This window comes from Balaenoptera physalus (assembly GCF_965194825.1).
Source record: "Balaenoptera physalus genome assembly, chromosome: 13".
Taxonomy (NCBI): domain Eukaryota; kingdom Metazoa; phylum Chordata; class Mammalia; order Artiodactyla; family Balaenopteridae; genus Balaenoptera; species Balaenoptera physalus.
Genome location: NC_138892.1, coordinates 22,712,721 through 22,731,904, shown reverse-complemented (window position 1 = coordinate 22,731,904; position 19,184 = coordinate 22,712,721). Strand labels below are relative to the sequence as shown.

The following is a 19,184-nucleotide window of genomic DNA, read 5'->3' as shown; positions in this document are numbered from 1 at the left end:
TAGAAAACTGTATGACTAAAACTCCTTTGTATGCTTGACTTTCCTTGAATTTGCAAAAGTGGTAAGTTTCTATCAGTAGAAACTCAGTTCATTGTCAGTTGGCAAATTTCATCATGTCACTTCCTTAGAAACAGTGGTTAGTATTTATCTTTCCCATTCTGAGAAGGAGAAATTATAGCCTCCTCAGAAAGGAAAAGCACAGAGGAGAATACAAAATATATAATAAATTCATATATTTAGGTGCATCTATTACCGTCCATCTGCTACCCTGCCTCCAATCTTGCCCCCGGAATCTTTTTCCAAGTGTATGACCCAACTTCAACATTCCCTCCTTCTAATTCCTTTTGTATACAGTCTCCAGAATTAACTGGCCTAAAGCAATCTAGTCATGTCCATTCCCCTGTGCTTACAGAATAAATTTCAAATACCTTAGCCTGATACCAACCTGACCCAACTTACTTTTTCTGTTTTAACTCTGACTCCACTCTCCAATTGTTTTAATCACATTGGATTTTTTCTTCTTTTTTTTAAAATTATTTTTTAAACCGTGGTGAAATAACAAAACGTAAAATTTACCACCTTAAACTATCTTGAAGTATACACTTTAGTGGCATTAAGTACATTCACATTGTTGTGCAAATCCCATCGGATTTTAAATCACAGGAGTATCGAGTATCGCTGTTCCCCTAATGCTTCTGGCCGTTTGTTGCCTGGACCATACCTCTATCTGTGTGATTCCTGCTGGGCCCTGAAATGCCTTTCCCTTTCCTTACCAATTAAAATCCTACATATCCTGAAGACCAGTTGTTTTAGGCTCTTATGAAACCTTATCTGGAAAACAGAAGGTCAACTCTGTTGCTAGGTAACATACTACTTAAAGTTAAAATGATGCCTGGTTGGTAAATTGCGTCTGGATTGGGAAGATTTATACATGAACTACATATACCTGATGGGGATGCGATATTTTGGACTCCCCTGAGTGATGACTTGTGATTAGGCAGGTTCCTTGTCCCTGGAGGCTAGGGCTATGGAGTTGTTACAAGAGATACTGCCTTTAAGGGCGTGAGGCTTCTAATCCAGGAACATTCTTGTACCCACCCTATATTGATCTTGTCTTCTTGCACCTGATCTGTCACCTGGGGGGCATGGACTGATGTTTGTACTGACATAAAGAATCCTACTGAAGAAAAACTCTGAAGCTGCCCTGCTAGCCAGTGGCATTTCCTGTATTACATCTTTCTTGATAGATCTACTGTGGCTCAGAGTAGTCTTATGAGTCTGAATGTTTAGTTGGACTAAGAAGACATGCTTTGAGGAGTTGCATCAATATGCAGACATATTGTCCTAAATACTAATACCCCTTGCACACCTGAATTTAAAACCACTGGGACTATACTCATGGCTAAGGTAATAACGCATGGCTTACCTTTGGAAGGAGCTGGATTGCCTGTAGAATTCTTTGCCTGTGCCCAGAGTTAAGGATTCCAATTTCCAACAGATCTTGATCTTCCATAACATTGCTTCCCTGAAACAAAACCAGAAATGTTATAAATTAAATCAGGCATTTTTACTGTGGGTAAATAATGATTTTCTTAATACAGAGATAAATAACCAACAAGTGATCTGATTTTTATAGACAAAAACATAGAGTCATTCTTCTGTGAGGGTGAGGTGAGAGTAGGTCACCTATATGACTGTGTTGAAGGTTCTGGGAAAGTTTTCTTTCCCTCACAAATACTCTCATGGCTTACTATTTATGGTTGGATTATCTGCATTGGGAATTCATTCCTGTGACTCAAAACCTTGTTCCCCTAAAAATGTATATACTTCTAGGAAGAGTTGTCATTTAAAACTATCAGTGACCTATGCATTGAGGTGAATGAACAAGTTTATTTTCCCTCTGAAAATAGATTTTGTAAGGAGAGCTGACGGAATAATTGAAGTATACTAGGCAAGTTAAAAGAGAGTTAATAATTAATCTTAAATATTGAATGTCAGATACCTGAACGAGATGTGAGGACAGAACAATGAGTAAAAGATGCAGGTCCCTGCCCTCAACTGTCTGTTCCTTCCAGTCCAGTGATGGAAACAGATTGTTCAAAGGCAGTTAGGATGCTGTGAATATGCTATGATGGTGACACATGCTTGGCAGTGTAGAGGGGATCTGGGATACGTTTGCAGAGGAGATGATGTCTAATCAGATGTCTGAAGGATGGTTTGGATTTAGCATTCAAAATGGGAAGGACCAGGAGAAATTATGTGCAATGTTGTGTGGGTAAGAAAGAACACAGTTTACTTGGAAACATCAAGTTCTAGGATAAGTTGGAGAGAGGAGTGAAAGGTCAGTCTGGAAAGGTAAGGAAAGGCCAGACTATACAGACATTGTACGCCATGCTGAGGAATTTAGACTTCATCTTGACCATAATGGGAAGCCTGGACAGATTTTAAGAAAAGGAGTTACATGATGAAATTCCATATTTAGAAAGATCAATCTGTTTTCTGTGGCTGGGCCTCAGTTTCCTTACCTATAAAATGATGAGGTTGAGCCACATAATCTCCAAGGATCAGTCTAGTCCTGATATTCTCTGATTTCAATGATTTTTTGAACTCTGATTAATATTCCAGCACAGAAATTTATTTATTTTGGCTGTGCTGTGCGGCTTGTGGGATTTTAGTTCCCCAACCAGGGATTAAACCCGGGCCCTCAGCAATAAGAGGGCGGAGTCCTAACCACTGAACTGCCAGGGAACTCCCTGTAACACAGAAATCTATAAATGGCTTATTTTTTCCCTAAATTTTAGTCTTTTGGAGCTTGCAAGCTAGAGTTTCCCTTTAAATAAGTCTGTAGAGAAGTTCAAGAATTCAGATCACTGCTTTCTATGGACAAGTCAAACTCTGTCCTACTAATGTGTAAAATAAAAACACTTATGAATAGAAATTACAGAATACCTATTTATGGAGAGAAATGGGTACTGATGAATATTTAAAGCAAAAGAGAATGAACTGGAAAGGGCAATCATGGGAGCATGGAGACCGTTAGGAGACCACAGTAGTTGTTCTATAGATGATGTGGGCTTATACTAAGGTAGTGGTCACAGGAGACAGAAAGAAGTGAGTGGATCTGAAAACTATCAAGAAGTTTGACTTGGTGATTGAATGCACAGAATGATGGAGAAATTCAGAATACACAACAGTTCCAGGCTTCAGAAGTAGGGGTGGATCGTGATGCCTTTTCCTGAGAAAGTGAAGGAGGAGGGGCCAGTTTACTATGGTGCAAAGACTAATGTCTTTCCCTGGACTGGCACAGAACAGATGAATGTCAGCAATTTAATATCGGACTATGTTATAAATGGATGTAATTGGCTGTTCTTAGAAAGATTAAAGCCATTAGAATGGCATCATAGCTAGGGATGTACAATGGGCGCTCACCGGACAAAAACATTCCACCTACGCATAGTAACATTCCTGTGCTTAAGCTACTCTGGCCACCTTGGAGAAGGCAGAACGATGCAGGTAGAGCAGTATGATAATAAAAGCCTAATGCAAACAAATAAGCCAGTCTTGGGAGTACGCCACAGGAAACACTGCTCTCAGAAAGTACTCAGTGCACACAATAGGGCATGGCTAAGGGTATAAATGACTTCATTTGGAGAAAGCGTTATTATTTTAGAAATGGACTAGTGTGTCATGAGCGGGATATATGATACCGTTCCGTGTTTGACTTTCACTCTTTAAGGGGTTTTTCCAAAGAAGTTAAAAGGCTCTTAAAAAACAAAAACAAAAACAAAAAACCAAAAATCTTTGGCCACCTATGTATTAGATCATTATCTGGTTTTACACTGGCTAAATTACCACCTCACAACTTAAGCTTATACAAAATATAGAACCTGGGTTCTTTGTACAAACATAAAACACATCAGGATGCTATAGCCTGAATTAGCTACTATCTATAGGTAATACTGAAAACTTGATTTCAGTGTTTGAATACTGAAATGATTTAAAAATTTTAATCCTTAAATCATAAACAATACGAAAAGACAACCCTCAGAATGGGAGACAATATTTGCAAATGAAGAAACTGACAAAGGATTAATCTCCAAAATTTACAAGCAGCTCATGCAGCTCAATAACAAAAAAACAAACCCCAATGCAAAAATGGGCAGAAGACCTAAATAGGCATTTCTCCAAAGAAGATATACAGATTGCCAACAAACACATGAAAGAATGCTCAACATCATTAATCATTAGAGAAATGCAAATCAAAACTACAATGAGATATCATCTCACACTGGTCAGAATAGCCATCATCAAAAAAATCTATAAACACTAAATGCTGGAGAGCGTGTAGAGAAAAGGGAACCCTCTTGCACTGTTGGTGGGAATGTAAATTGATACAGCCACTATGGAGAACAGTATGGAGGTCCCTTAAAAAACTAAAAATAGAATTACCATACGACCGAGCAATCCCACTAGTGGGCATATACCCTGAGAAAACCATAATTCAAAAAGAGTCATGTACCCCAATGTTCATTGCAGCTCTATTTACAATAGCCAGGACATGGAAGGAACCGAAGTGTCCATCGACACATGAATGGATAAAGAAGATGTGGCACATATATACAATGGAATGTTACTCAGCCATAAAAAGAAACGAAATTGAGTTATTTGTAGTGAGGTGGATGGACCTAGAGTCTGTCATACAGAGTGAAGTAAGTCAGAAAGAGAAAAACAAATACAGTATGCTAACACATATATATGGAATATTAAAAAAAAAATGGTTATGAAGAACCTAGGGGCAGAGGAGCTTCAAGATGGCGGAAGAGTATGACGCGGAGATCACTTTCCTCCCCACAAATACATCAGAAACACATCTACACGTGGAACAACTCCTACAGAACACCTACTGAACGCTGGCAGAAGACCTCAGACCTCCCAAAAGGCAAGAAACTCCCCCTGTACCTGGGTAGGGCAAAAGAAAAAAGAAAAAACAGAGACAAAAGAATAGGGACGGACCTGCACCAGTGGGAGGGAGCTGTGAAGGAGGAAAGGTTTCCACACACTAGGAAGCCCCTTCGCGGACGGAGACTGCAGGTGGCGGAGGGGGGAAGCTTCAGAGCCACGGAGGAGAGCGCAGCCACAGGGGTGCGGAGGGCAAAGCGGAGAGATTCCCGCACAGAGGCTCGGCGCCGCGCCGAGCAGCACTCACCAGCCCGAGAGGCTTGTCTGCTCACCCGCCGGGGTGGGCGGGGGCTGGGAGCTGAGGCTCAGGCTTCGGTCGGATCCCAGGGAGAGGACTGGGGTTGGCGGCATGAACACAGCCTGAAGGGGTTAGTGCGCCACGGCTAGCCGGGAGGGAGTCCAGGAAAAAGTCCGGAGCTGCCGCAGAGGCAAGAGTCTTTTTCTTGCCTCTTTGTTTCCTGGTGCGCGAGGAGAGGGGATTAAGAGTGCCGCTTAAAGGAGCTCCAGAGAAAGGCGCGAGCCGCGTCTATCAGCGCGGACCCAAGAGACGGGCATGAGACGCTAAGGCTGCTGCTGCCGCCACCGAGAAGCCTGTGTTCAAGCACAGGTCACTCGCCACACCTCCCCTCCCGGGAGCCTGTGCAGCCTGCCACTGCCCGGGTCCCATGATCCAGGGACGACTTCCCTGGGAGAACACACGGCGCCCTCAGGCTGGTGCAACGTCCTGCCGGCCGGCCTCTGCCGCCGCAGGCTCGCCCCGCCTCCGTACCCCTCCCTCCCCCAGCCCTGAGTGAGCCAGAGCCCCCGAAGCAGCTGCTCCTTTAACCCCGTCCTGTGTGAGCGAAGAACAGACGCCCTCAGGCGACCTACACGCAGAGGTGGGTCCAAATCCAAAGCTGAATCCCGGGAGCGGTGCGAACAAAGAAGAGAAAGGGAAATCTCTCCCAGCAGCCTCAGGAGCAGTGGATTAAATCTCCACAATCAACTTGATGTACCCTGCATCTGTGGAATAACTGAATAGACAACGAATCATCCCAAATGGAGGAGGTGGACTTTGGGAGCAACGATATATATATATTTCCCCCTTTTTCTCTTTTTGTAAGTGTGTATGTGTATGTTTCTCTGTGTGATTTTGTCTGTATAGCTTTGCTTTTACCATTTGTCCTAGGGTCTGTCTGTCCATTTTTTTTTTTTAACTTAAAAATACTTTTTTCTTAATAATTATTTTTATTTTAATAACTTTATTTTATTTTATTTTATCTTATCTACTTCTTTCTTTCTTTCTTTTTTTCCTCCCTTTTATTCTGAGCTGTGTGGAGTACAGGCTCTTGGTGCTCCAGCCAGGCGTCAGGGCTGTGCCACCGAGGTGGGAGAACCAAGTACAGGACACTGGTCCACAAGAGACCTCCCAGCTTCACGTAATATCAAATGGCAAAAATCTCCCAGAGGTCTCCATCTCAACGCCAAGACCCAGCTCCACTCAATGACCAGCAAGCTACAGTGCTGGACACCCTATGCCAAACAACTACCAAGACAGGAACACAACCCCATCCATTAGCACAGAGGCTGCCTAAAATCATAATATGGCCACAGACACCCCAAAACACACCAGCAGACGTGGACCGGCCCACCAGAAAGACAAGATCCAGCCTCAGCCACCAGAACACAGGCACCAGTCCCCTCCACCAGGAAGCCTACACAACCCACTGAACCAACCTTAGCCACTGGGGACAGATACCAAAAACAACGGGAACTACGAACCTGCAGCCTGCGAAAAGGAGACCCCAAACACAGTAAGTGAAGCAAAATGAGAAGACAGAGAAACACACAGCAGATGAAGGAACAAGGCAAAAACCCACCAGACCTAACAAATGAAGAGGAAATAGGCAGTCTACCTGAAGAAGAATTCAGAATAATGAGAGTAAAGATGATCCAAAATCTTGGAAATAGAATGGAGAAAATAAAAGAAACATTTAACAAGGACCTAGAGTAACTAAAGAGCAAACAACCAGCAATGAACAACACAATACATGAAATTAAAAATTCTGTCCAAGGGATCAATAGCAGAATAACTGATGCAGAAGAACAGATAAGTGACCTGGAAGATAAAATAGTGGAAATAACTACTGCAGAGCAGAATAAAGAAAAAAGAATGAAAAGAATTGAGGACAGTCTCAGAGACCTCTGGGACAACATTAAATGCACCAACATTCAAATTATAGGGGTCCCAGAGGAAGAAGAGAAATAGAAAGGGACTGAGAAAATATTTGAAGAGATAACAGTTGAAAATTTCCGTAATATGGGAAAGGGAATAGTTAATCAAGTCCAGGAAGCACAGAGAGTCCCATACAGGATAAATCCAAGGAGAAACAGGACAAAACACATATTAATCAAACTATCAAAAATTAAACACAAAGAACAAATATTAAAAGCAGCAAGGGAAAAACAACAAATAACACACAAGGGAATCCCCATAAGGTCAACAGCTGATCTTTCAGCAGAAACTCTGCAAGCCAGAAGGGAGTGGCAGGACATATTTAAAGAGAAGAAGGAAAAAAACCTACAACCAAGATTACTCTACCCAGCAAAGACCTCATTCAGATTTGATGGAGAAATTAAAACCTTTACAGACAAGCAAAAGCTAACAGAATTCAGTACCACCAAACCAGCATTACAACAAATGTTAAAGGAACTTCTCTAGGCAGGAAACACAGGAGAAGGAAAAGACCTACAATAATAAACCCATAACAATTAAGAAAATGGTAATAGGAACATACATATCGATAATTACCTTAAATGTAAAGGGATTAAATGCTCCAACCAAAAGACATAGACTGGCTGAATGGATACAAAAACAAGACCCATACATATGCTGTCTACAGGAGACCCACTTCACACCTAGGGACATATACAGACTGAAAGTGAGGGGATGGAAAAACATATTCCATGCAAATGGAAATCAAAAGAAAGCTGGAGTAGCAATTCTTATATCAGACAAAATAGACTTTAAAATAAAGAGTATTACAAGAGACAAAGAAGGACACTACATAATGATCACGGAATCAATCCAAGAAGAAGATATAACAATTGTAAATATTTATGCACCAAACACAGGAGCACCTCAATACATAAGGCAAATACTAACAGCCATAAAAGAGAAAATCGACAGTAACACAATCATAGTAGGGGACTTTAACACCCCACTTTCACCAATGGACAGATCATCCAAAATGAAAATAAATAAGGAAAAACAAGCTTTAAGTGATACATTAAACAAGATGGATTTAATTGACATTTATAGGACATTCCATCCAAAGAGAACAGAATACACTTTCTTCTCAAGTGCTCATGGAACATTCGCCAGGATACATCATATCTTGGGTCACAAATGAAGCCTTGGTAAATTTAAGAAAATCGAAATCGTATCAAGTATCTTTTCCAACCACAACGCTATGAGACTAGATATCAATTACAGGAAAAAATCTGTAAGAAATACAAACACATGGAGGCTAAACAACACACTACTTAATAACCAAGAGACCACTGAAGAAATCAAAGAGAAATCAAAAAATACCTAGAAACAAATGACAATGAAAACATGACAACCCAAAAGCTATGGGATGTAGCAAAAGCAGTTCTAAGAGGGAAGTTTATAGCAATACAATCCTACCTTAAGAAACAAGAAACACCTCAAATAAACAACCTAACCTTACACCAAAAGCAGTTAGAGAAAGAAGAATAAAAATCCCCCACAGTTAGCAGAAGGAAAGAAATCATAAAGATCAGATCAGAAATAAAGGAAAACGAAATGAAGGAAACGATAGCAAAGATCAATAAAACTAAAAGCTGGTTCTTTGAGAAGATAAACAAAATTGATAAACCATTAGCCAGACTTATCAAGAAAAAAAGGGACAAGACTCAAATCAATAGAATTAGAAATGAAACAGGAGAACTAACAACTGACATTGCAGAAATACAAAGGATCAGGAGAGATTACTGCAAGCAACTATATGCCAATAAAATTGACAACCTGGAAGAAATGGACAAATTCTTAGAAACGCAGAACCTTCCGAGACTGAACCAGGAAGAAATATAAAATATGAACAGACCGATCACAAGCACTAAAATTGAAACTGTGATTAAATATCTTCCAACAAACAAAAGCCCAGGACCAGATGGCTTCACAGGCAAATTCTATCAAACATTTAGAGAAGAGCTAACACCTATGCTTTTCAAACTCTTCCAAAATATAGCAGAGGGAGGAACACTCCCAAACTCATTCTACGAGGCCACCATCACTCTGACACCAAAACAAGACAAAGATGTCACAAAGAAAGAAAACTACAGGCCAATATCACTGAGGAACATAGATGCAAAAATCTTCAACAAAATACTAGCAAACAGAATCCAACAGCACATTAAAAGGATCATACACTATGATCAAGTGGGGTTTATCCCAGGAATGCAAGGCTTCTTCAATATATGCAAATCAATGAACGTGATACACCATATTAACAAATTGAAGGAGAAAAACCATATGATCATCTCAATAGATGCAGAGAAAGCTTTTGACAAAATTCAGCACCCATTTATGATAAAAACCCTGCAGAAAGTAGGCATAGAGGGAACTTTCCTCAACATAATAAAGGCCATATATGACAAACCCACAGCCAACATCGTCCTCAATGGTGAAAAACTGAAACCATTTCCACTAAGATCAGGAACAAGACAAGGTTGCCCACTGTCACCACTATTATTCCACATAGCTTTGGAAGTATTAGCCACAGCAATCAGAGAAGAAAAAGCAATAAAAGGAATCCAAATTGGAAAAGAAGAAGTAAAGCTGTCACTGTTTGCAGATGACATGATACTATACATAGAGAATCCTAAAGATACTACCAGAAAACTCCTAGAGCTAATCAATGAATTTGGTAAAGTAGCAGGATACAAAATTAATGCACAGAAATCTCTGGCATTCCTATATACTAATGATGAAAAATCTGAAAGTGAAATTAAGAAAACACTCCCATTTACCACTGCAACAAAAAGAATAAAATATCTAGGAATAAACCTACCTAAGGAGACAAAGACCTGTATGCAGAAAATTATAAGACACCGATGAAGGAAATTAAAGATGATACAAATAGATGGAGAGATATACCATGTTCCTGGATTGGAAGAATCAACATTGTGAAAATGACTCTACTACCCAAAGGAATCTACAGATTCAGTGCAATCCCTATCAAATTACCACTGGCATTTTTCACAGAACTAGAACAAAAAATTTCACAATTTGTATGGAAACACAAAAGACCCCGAATAGCCAAAGCAATCTTGAGAAAGAAAAACGGAGCTGGAGGAATGAGGCTCCCTGACTTCAGAATATACTACAAAGCTACAGTAATCAAGACAGTATGGTACTGGCACAGAAACAGAAATATGGATCAATGGAACAGGAGAGAAAGCCTAGAGATAAACCCATGCACATATGGTCACCTTATCTTTGATAAAAGAGGCAAGAGTATACAGTGGAGAAAAGACAGCCTCTTCAATAAGTGGTGCTGGGAAAACTGGACAGCTACATATAAAAGAATGAAATTAGAACACTCCCTAACACTATATACAAAAATAAACTCAAAATGGATTAAAGACCTAAATGTAAGGCCAGACACCATCAAACTCTTAGAGGAAAACATAGGCAGAACACTCTATGACATAAATCACAGCAAGATCCTTTTTGACCCACCTCCTAGAGAAATGGAAATAAAAACACAAATAAACAAATGGGACCTAATGAAACTTAAGAGCTTTTGTACAGCAAAGGAAACCATAAACAAGACGAAAAGACAACCCTCAGAATGGGAGTAAATATTTGCAAATGAGGCAACTGACAAAGGATTAATCTCCAAAATTTACAAGCAGCTCATGCAGCTCAATATTAAAAAAACAAACAACCGACTCCAAAAATGGGTAGAAGACCTAAATAGACATTTCTCCAAAGAAGATATACAGATTGCCAACAAACATATGAAAGTATGCTCAGCATCATTAATCATTAGAGAAATGCAAATCAAAACTACAATGAGATATCATCTCACACCGGTCAGAATGGCCATCATCAAAAAATCTACAAACAATAAGTGCTGGAGAGGGTGTGGAGAAAAGGGAACTCTCTTGCACTATTGGTGGGAATGTAAATTGTTACAGCCACTATGGAGAACAGTGTGGAGGTTCCTTAAAAAACTAAAAATAGAACTACCATACGACCGAGCAATCCCACTAGTGGGCATATACCCTGAGAAAACCATAATTCAAAAAGAGTCATGTACCCCAATGTTCATTGCAGCTCTATTTACAATAGCCAGGACATGGAAGGAACCGAAGTGTCCATCAACAGATGAATGGATAAAGAAGATGGGGCACATATATACAATGGAATATTACTCAGCCATAAGAAGGAACGAAACTGAGTTATTTTTAGTGAGGTAGATGGACCTAGAGACTGTCATACAGAGTGAAGTAAGTCAGAAAGAGAAAAAGAAATACCGTATGCTAACACATACATATGGAATCTAAAAAAAAAAAAAAAAAAAAAAAGGTCATGAAGAATTTAGGCGCAAGACAGGAATAAGGATGCAGACCTACTAGAGAATGGACTTGAGGATACAGGGAGGGGGAAGGGTAAACTGGGACAAAGTGAGAGAGTGGAATGGACATATATACACTACCAAACGTAAAATAGAATGCTAGCGTGAAGCAGCCGCATAGCACAGGGAGATCAGCTCGGTGCTTTGTGACCACCTAGAGGGGTGGGATAGGGAGGGTGGGAGGCAGGGAGACGCAAGAGGGAAGAGGTATGGGGACATATGTATATGTATAACTGATTCACTTTGTTATAAAGCAGAAACTAACACACCATTGTAAAGCGATTATACTCCAATAAAGATATTTAAAAAATATAAATGTTAAAAAATAAATAAATAAAATGGTCAATTTTAATTTGAAAAAAAAAAAGAACCTAGGGGCAAGAGGGGAATAAAGATATAAAGATGCAGACGTACTAGAGAATGGACTTGAGGATATGGGGAGGGGGAAGGGTAAGCTGGGAGAAAGTGAGAGAGTGGCATGGACATATATACACTACCAAATGTAAAATAGATAGCTAGTAGGAAGCAGCCGCAAGCACAGGGAGATCAGCTCAGTGCTTTGTGACCACCTAGAGGGGTGGGATAGGGAGGGTGGGAGGGAGGGATATGCAAGAGGGAGGGGATATGGGGATATATGTATATGTATAGCTGATTCACTTTGTTATAAAGCAGAAACTAACACACCATTGTAAAGCAATTATACTCCAATAAAGATGTTTAAAAAAAATCAACAACAACAAAAAATACACATTAAAAATAAAAATTTAATCCTTAGAGACCACTGTTCTTCCTCTAAACCACCACCTTATCTATCTTCCGTAAGTGAGGAAACATTTTGAAGAACTGTAGGGAAGTTAGACAACTTCTCTTTGGGTCAAATATCCTAGCATACAGGACAATTACCAAACACTTTTGAAAAATGAGTGAAACTGTGAAACGCACAATGCAAATGGTGAGAATGTGCCCAAGAGGAAATGGTCCTAGTTGTGGAAATGTAAAGAAAAGGATTCACTGTCCCCAGTGAGGTATTCCGTTGGAAATTTTCTATTTTCTTTCTTATTGTAATATATAGGGATAGCAAAAACATCCTGGTGCATCATCTAGCCAGTCTTTTTTCAAAATAGCACCAGGCTTGGAGTCTAAAGCCCTGGGTCCAGGTCTTATTCGGGTAAACATGGCTAAGTCATATATTAGTTCTGAGCCTTGTGGTCCTCACCCATAAAATGAAGCCGTTTAACAAACACCCATTCAGTGCTAAAATGCTATTATTTCAGTCATGCCCAAATTTTGATTAGTATCATTCTATGTAAATATAGATTGTATAATTTGAAACTACATTTTAGTGTTTCAGAACTTGTAACAAATTGTTTTAAGGAGTAATTATAGAGAAGTGCAAGAATGCATTTTTTTTTTTTTTTTGACAAATCAATCTCAGTACTAGGAACTTACAAAATTTCTTATAAGGAGAAATCATAGAATACCTTATTTTTGTAGTATCATGGATTCTCACAGCTTTTCAGAGAAAAATCAAATGTTTCAAATCTTGCAACTAATCATTTTGCTTGTACTTGGCTAACAGCTGTGCTATCAAGGACAATAAATATTTCCATTCTTTCTAGGGAGCTACAGTTTATTCTCTTATTATCATTTGCCTTAACTGAATGTTAGAAAATCTCAGCTTAATTCCTTTTTTTCTCAGTAAAAGCTGAACATACACTCTAGCTTTCTCTTTCTGCCATCCATTTTTCACATGACTGTCAGATCAGTGGTGTCTGGAGTAGAGTTCCATCAGGTCTGTCTTCTACCTAACCACCTACCACACTGCACTCTCTACCCCCTCATCTCCTTGTACACATGATGTCTCTACTTGTTCATCTCCCATTTACTCCTCAACCCACCCCAATAGGCTTTTACCTCCATTAACTCCATAGAACTTCTCCATGAAATGTTAAGAATGACCTCTCAATTGCCGTATCTAGTTGATTCTTTTCAATCCTGACTTCAAGGATTCATTGGCCACATGTGGCTGGTGGCTACATATTGCATAATGCAAATATAGAACATTTCTGTCATCATAGAATGTTCTATTAGACAGTGTCTCTCTACAGTCAAAGACATGGAAACCGTAGTTGAATCACATAAATGGGGCAATAACGAGGATGTGACAGGGAATCAAAACAGGCAGTCAAACAAACTCATGAATCATTCTCAGGATATAACTGATGCTCCTGTAAGTCAAAGTTCATGAACATTAAATTTAGAATCTTTAGCAAATTCTCTTCTAATTTTTCAGTCATTAAAACAAATTAGTAGCTGGTTCTGCTTTCATTAGTGTTTCTTCATTATGGGGCTAGAAATCTATGCTACCAAAATGACAAGTCCAATTGAGAAATTATTTACTATATTCTTAGCACACTACCAGGCACATGGCACAGACATTTAAGGAATAATAATCAGTAGATAAAGTTGTTTAGTTAATGACTTTCTAGAAGGATCAAAGTCCCAAGGCAGTGTTTTTAGAACAGCTGTTTTTTTCACTGACAGGAAATGTCTAATCCAGGGGGTCTTTGTTGCTTTCTTAAGTCATGGAGTGAAGAAAAGTAATGTAATATTTTGTGCACTAAGAGTTGAAAGCTGAAGTTTCTATGACCATGGGGAGAATATCTTATGTATTGGATTTTTTCAGCTGTGATAAACTAATAAGATGACCAAATAGAATAAAAAGCAGTGCTTTGTACTTAATGATCCATTTGAAGTAGAATAGCTATTTATTGAAATCATTTCTCAGAAGTTTCTCTGCTAATCTTTTCTGTCTCTGAGAATTTCAGCTTGAAAAGTTCTCTTGTTTTCATAACCTTAATGTCATATCACATTCATTTAGAAGCCTTTCCTTCACATTGCATATTATATAAAATGCTAAGGAAACATATTTAAGGACCATAGAGAACTGGTTTCTTCTTAATATAAGCTTGAGTTGGATGTTATTTATTCTCTTCAGTTCAAGACTGAAAAAAATCAATAAGATACTATCGATTGGAGGAGATTTCTTTTGCTCTATAATTAACTAAATTAGATTCTTCCTTACAGTTTGTGTGGCCTTAAATATTTAAAATAGAATATTTCGGTAGTAGAATGAATGATACCACGATCTTGCAAATTCACACATGGAAAAACATATTTTAGTTTATTTTTAATATAGCTTTTTTACAGCATAGGTGGTATAAAACATGGTGGTATAAAACTCTACATGATTTCCTTGGAATAACAATGCTACCTTAAGCTTCTATAAAGATTATGAGTCAATTTGATATCAGTTTACAGGTAAACGCAATGTATGTCTTTGCTGCATGATAACGATAATAACTACTGTGATAAATACCAGATTTATAATCCCTTATCAGTGTTGGAACAAAGCTTTATTTAGTTTATCAGACAGAAACATGAGTTACCATAAGTGATCAGATAATGATGTGCTTCTTCCAATTTTAATTCCCTCTCTCACATTAATGAAACGGCAGTAGAAGAAAATTTTGTGGTATACTTTTTACATCTCTATCTTAGCCTTCCATTTTAACATATCCTGTCTACTGCAGTGGAATTTCTTGTTCACAACTTAACTAAATTTCCATGTTTTTAGCTTATGAAGAAAGTTTCCTAGATTTTTTAGACCACATGAATTACTAATTCAAATAAATGTCACATCGCTGAGCAATAAGTTAGAAAGCATCTATATATATATGCAAGTTCTATATTTGAATAAATAAGCTATATCTTAGACTTGTTTCTTACAGTTAGCATTTAACAGTTCACATGATTATAATAAGTTTTATACAACCAATTTTTTCCTTTTTATTTTTCAAGGCTTTTTCCCCTTTGAAACATCTATTTTGAAGCTACAGAGAGAGAGAGAGAGGGAAAGGGAATTTAAGTAATCAGTTACGTATTTCTTAAAGCATTGAGCAAGGTTTGGTGATATCATAAATTAAAATTATGATTCATTTGCAACATGTGTTCATGGAGACTTTAGAATTATGTATATTTATTAAAGACTGTCTTTGGTCAAAAATTTCATAGTGGCAAAAGAGGAAGTCTATTCATTTTTCAGGATGTTAATCCACAATTCACACAAGAAAGAAGCAAAGTGATGTGAAAAAAACTTATTTGTATGTTCTTACTTTTTTCCTGATACATACATACGAAAATATAAAGCATATGAACACCTATTGTCTTCTTTCTGTTTTCCCATTAATGGCAGTTGGTGTAAGTTAGCCTAAAGTAAATTGCACACGTATTGAGTTCTTGTGCCAGGCTCTTTTCTAAATGCCTTAGCTATATTACCTTATTTAATTCTCACAAGAAGTCTCTGAGGTAGGTACTTAAATAACTTGCTCCCAATAGCTGACAGGAGTCTTTCTCATAACTATCATCTGACACCGCCTCCAGTGGGGTTAGCGCAGGAGAGAAAAGGTTCAGTAAAAAAAAACGTAGTTAGACCTAAACCATTTGTATTTTACTTTGAACCATATGAAATTCACACTTGAAAGCAAATGTTCTAAAGTATTTTATGTTTGGTTTTACAGAGTTTAAGCAGTGATGAATCCCTCTTTATAGAAGAGCATTTGGAAAGCCATCTGACCTATTCTTCCCTCCTCTGCTCCAGTCCTTTCTGTTCACTGAATCACGGAATCAGGGTTGGCAGGGACCTGGGTTTTTTCTAGTCTAAATGTTCCCTAACTAACTGCAAAGCTTTAACTTGCCTCTCTCTTTTGAAGCGTGGTGTCTAGCTGGGTTACGCCATTCCCAAAGGGGTAGGGCGGACATTAAATGCTTAAAATGGTCTTTTCCAGCAGCTGAGTCTGAGCAGGGGGTGAGAATAGGGTTGGGGGGACACCTCGGTCCTACTCTTTTAGCTCCCACTGTGCTGCGGACTGAGTGTGACAGGAGAGCTATTAGAAGAACATGCCAAAAGTGGAGATGAAAGGAAAACAGTTAGCAGCTGTCCTGTGTCCTTTTCCAATCACAAGCTGTGAAGTTAAAAAAAAAATTTTTTTCCTTGGGTAGGCTGTACATAATCTTGGCAGGTATCTAAGTTTTGTTCCTCTATCTAACATGCTGAATATTTCCCAGTGCCTCACAAGAGCAAAATGAGCAGCGATTAGGTTAGGTTGGACCCTCTGCTCTTAACAGAAGAGGAACATGGAACCTTTGTATTTACAGCAGGATCCTCTTGCAGATGACCTCTCGCTGGTAATGCAGAACTTCAGAAGGAAAGACTCCTCCTGGAGACGACCTCTTGCTGGTGATGCAGAACTCCAGAAGGAAAGGCTCCTCTTGGAGATGACCTCGCGCTGGTGATGCAGAACTCCAGAAAGAAAGGCTCCTCCTGGAGACGACCACTTGCTGGTGATGCAGAACTCCAGAAGGAAAGGCTCCTCTTGGAGATGACCTCTTGCTGGTGATGCAGAACTCCAGAAGGAAAGGTTCCTCTTGGAGATGACCTCGCGCTGGTGATGCAGAACTCCAGAAGGAAAGGCTCCTCTTGGAGAAGCAAAATTTGCTCCTGGGTATGACCAGCACAGCCACACACAGGAAAAAGTGCCAAAAAATGATTCATAGTTACTACTGGCCATCAACCAGTCACTGAGTACTAGATACTCTGCCCTTCTATTTATAAACCTTCCAACAATCTTCTACTATAAGTGGTAGTATCTTCATTTCATAGACAAGGAAACTGAGTCTCAGAGCTATGAAGCAATGTAGCCAGGTTTACATGGTTAGTATATGGTAGATTTGGGGTCAGTGTTTTATTCAGTCAGACTCTGATGCTCATGCTTCTTTCACTACAGAAAGAGAGCCAAATGTTTAGCAGGGTACCTTTTCTGGATGCAGATTCCAGTCAAACAGATGTGTTACACTGCCAAGAAGTAACTCCCATGACCCTATTTTCACACACAGCCTTACGTGTATATTGACAGACCATTAAGAGTGACTGCCATGGTTTCTCCAACACATTTTACTGCAAATATATTATTTACCTCCTGAAAGGTCAAGTGGTTAGTTCTTCCAACTACCTTAGTGTAAGCTAGAACCAAGCATGTTAATATAAGTGATCCAGGGTGTTCGTGGCTAAAGCACCAAGTAACTGGCCATGTTCTGAACCGGGATGATGCTGGGAGGTGGGGAATGACAACATGGCGTTGAGTTGGTGCTTGTCAGCTCTTCTGCAGAGCCTTGTCAAACCCTCTGGCTGGTCAAGTGGGAAAGTAAAGTTCTCAGGGTCAGAGCCATGTTTGGGTAATTTTCCTGTAGGTCTCTTTCAAAGTCAGGATTTAGGAGGGAAGATGTCTAAAAAGGAAATAATAAGGTAGAGGATGTCCGAGAATGAATTAAGGACATTTATGTTCCTAACTTAACATGTTCTGAATCCAGAGAGAAGAGGGTGAGTTGCAGTCCCTTGGGAAGGAGACTGTGATGGTGAAGGTGGATAATTTAGCCCTCTGGGAACTGGTAGGCCAGTAATAAAGGCGACTCATTAGTCCTTCAAAGAGATGGTGTTCTCAAGGACCAGACATCTCCAGATTTAAGGATGATAAGGTCTTCTGACACTGAGAGCTATATATGGAAATAGCCAAATAAACATAAAAGGAGAGGAGGAAAGAGGAAGAGAAAGGCAGGGAGAGAGGGAAGGAGAGAGAGAAAGTGTTGCTTATTAAGGGTGAAGGTGGTAGTGAGGGAAGTAGGGTTGCCAGATAAATATAGAAATTCCAATTTAACTGGGATCGTGTATTTTTCTTTGCTGAATCTGGCAGCCTTGGAAAGGAGACCACTGAACGCTGGAAACAAACTGGCAGAGTCTAGTCCAGAGTCAAAGCTACCACGGAGGTAGGACCTGCCACTCATTAATTTATTCAACATATATTTGTTCAATTAATATTTTGTGAGCACTTACTATGTGCCAGGCACTGGGCCAGGTCCTGGGATACAGTGAGAATAGGACAGCAAGATCCCTCTACTTTTAGAGTTTACTGTCTTGTGGGGAAAACAGAAAAATAACCTAATAAAAATAATACAAGTAATTATCAGTTAGCAAAGTTTTATATATGCCAAGCACTATTAAGTGCTCTGCCTTGTTGATTGCTCACAACAACCCCTGAGGTTGGTACAATTATTACCCTGATTTGCAGATGAAGCACTGAAGACAGGGAGAACCTAATAATCTGCCCAAGGTCACACAGTTAGTAAAAACTGCTATAAAGAACATCAATACAGTGCTGTGATTAAAAAGAAAAAATTCCACGGAAGACTTATGTTAAAAAGGCTGGTCAGGAAAGCCTCTTTGAGAAAGTGGCATGTAAACTAAGACATGAAGGATTAGAAGGAGCAACCCAACCATGACAGGAGCCATTAGAAGGGAATTCCAGGCAGAAGGAACAGAAGGGGCAAAAGCACTGAGGTGAGAAAAGGGCCAGGCATATTCTAGGAACAGATAGATGGCTAGTAAGATTGGAATTTAGTGGTTAAAGGCTAGTAAGATGACTTTGAGGGGGAAACAGGGCATAGATAATGCAGGGCCTTACA

The 19,184-nt window shown here is 39.3% G+C and overlaps 1 protein-coding gene across 16 annotated transcripts in view; it reads right to left on the bottom strand.

Annotated features, from left to right (window-relative positions):
* The window catches only part of ANKS1B (ankyrin repeat and sterile alpha motif domain containing 1B), a 1,150,138-nt gene that overhangs the window by 322,522 nt on the left and 808,432 nt on the right, over nucleotides 1-19,184 (bottom strand). For all 16 annotated transcript variants that reach the window (XM_082419292.1, XM_082419289.1, XM_082419300.1 and 13 more), the window contains one exon: nucleotides 1,427-1,525. In XM_082419292.1, the coding sequence (XP_082275418.1) occupies nucleotides 1,427-1,525 (99 nt within the window). The remainder of the gene's footprint in view (nucleotides 1-1,426; nucleotides 1,526-19,184) is intronic.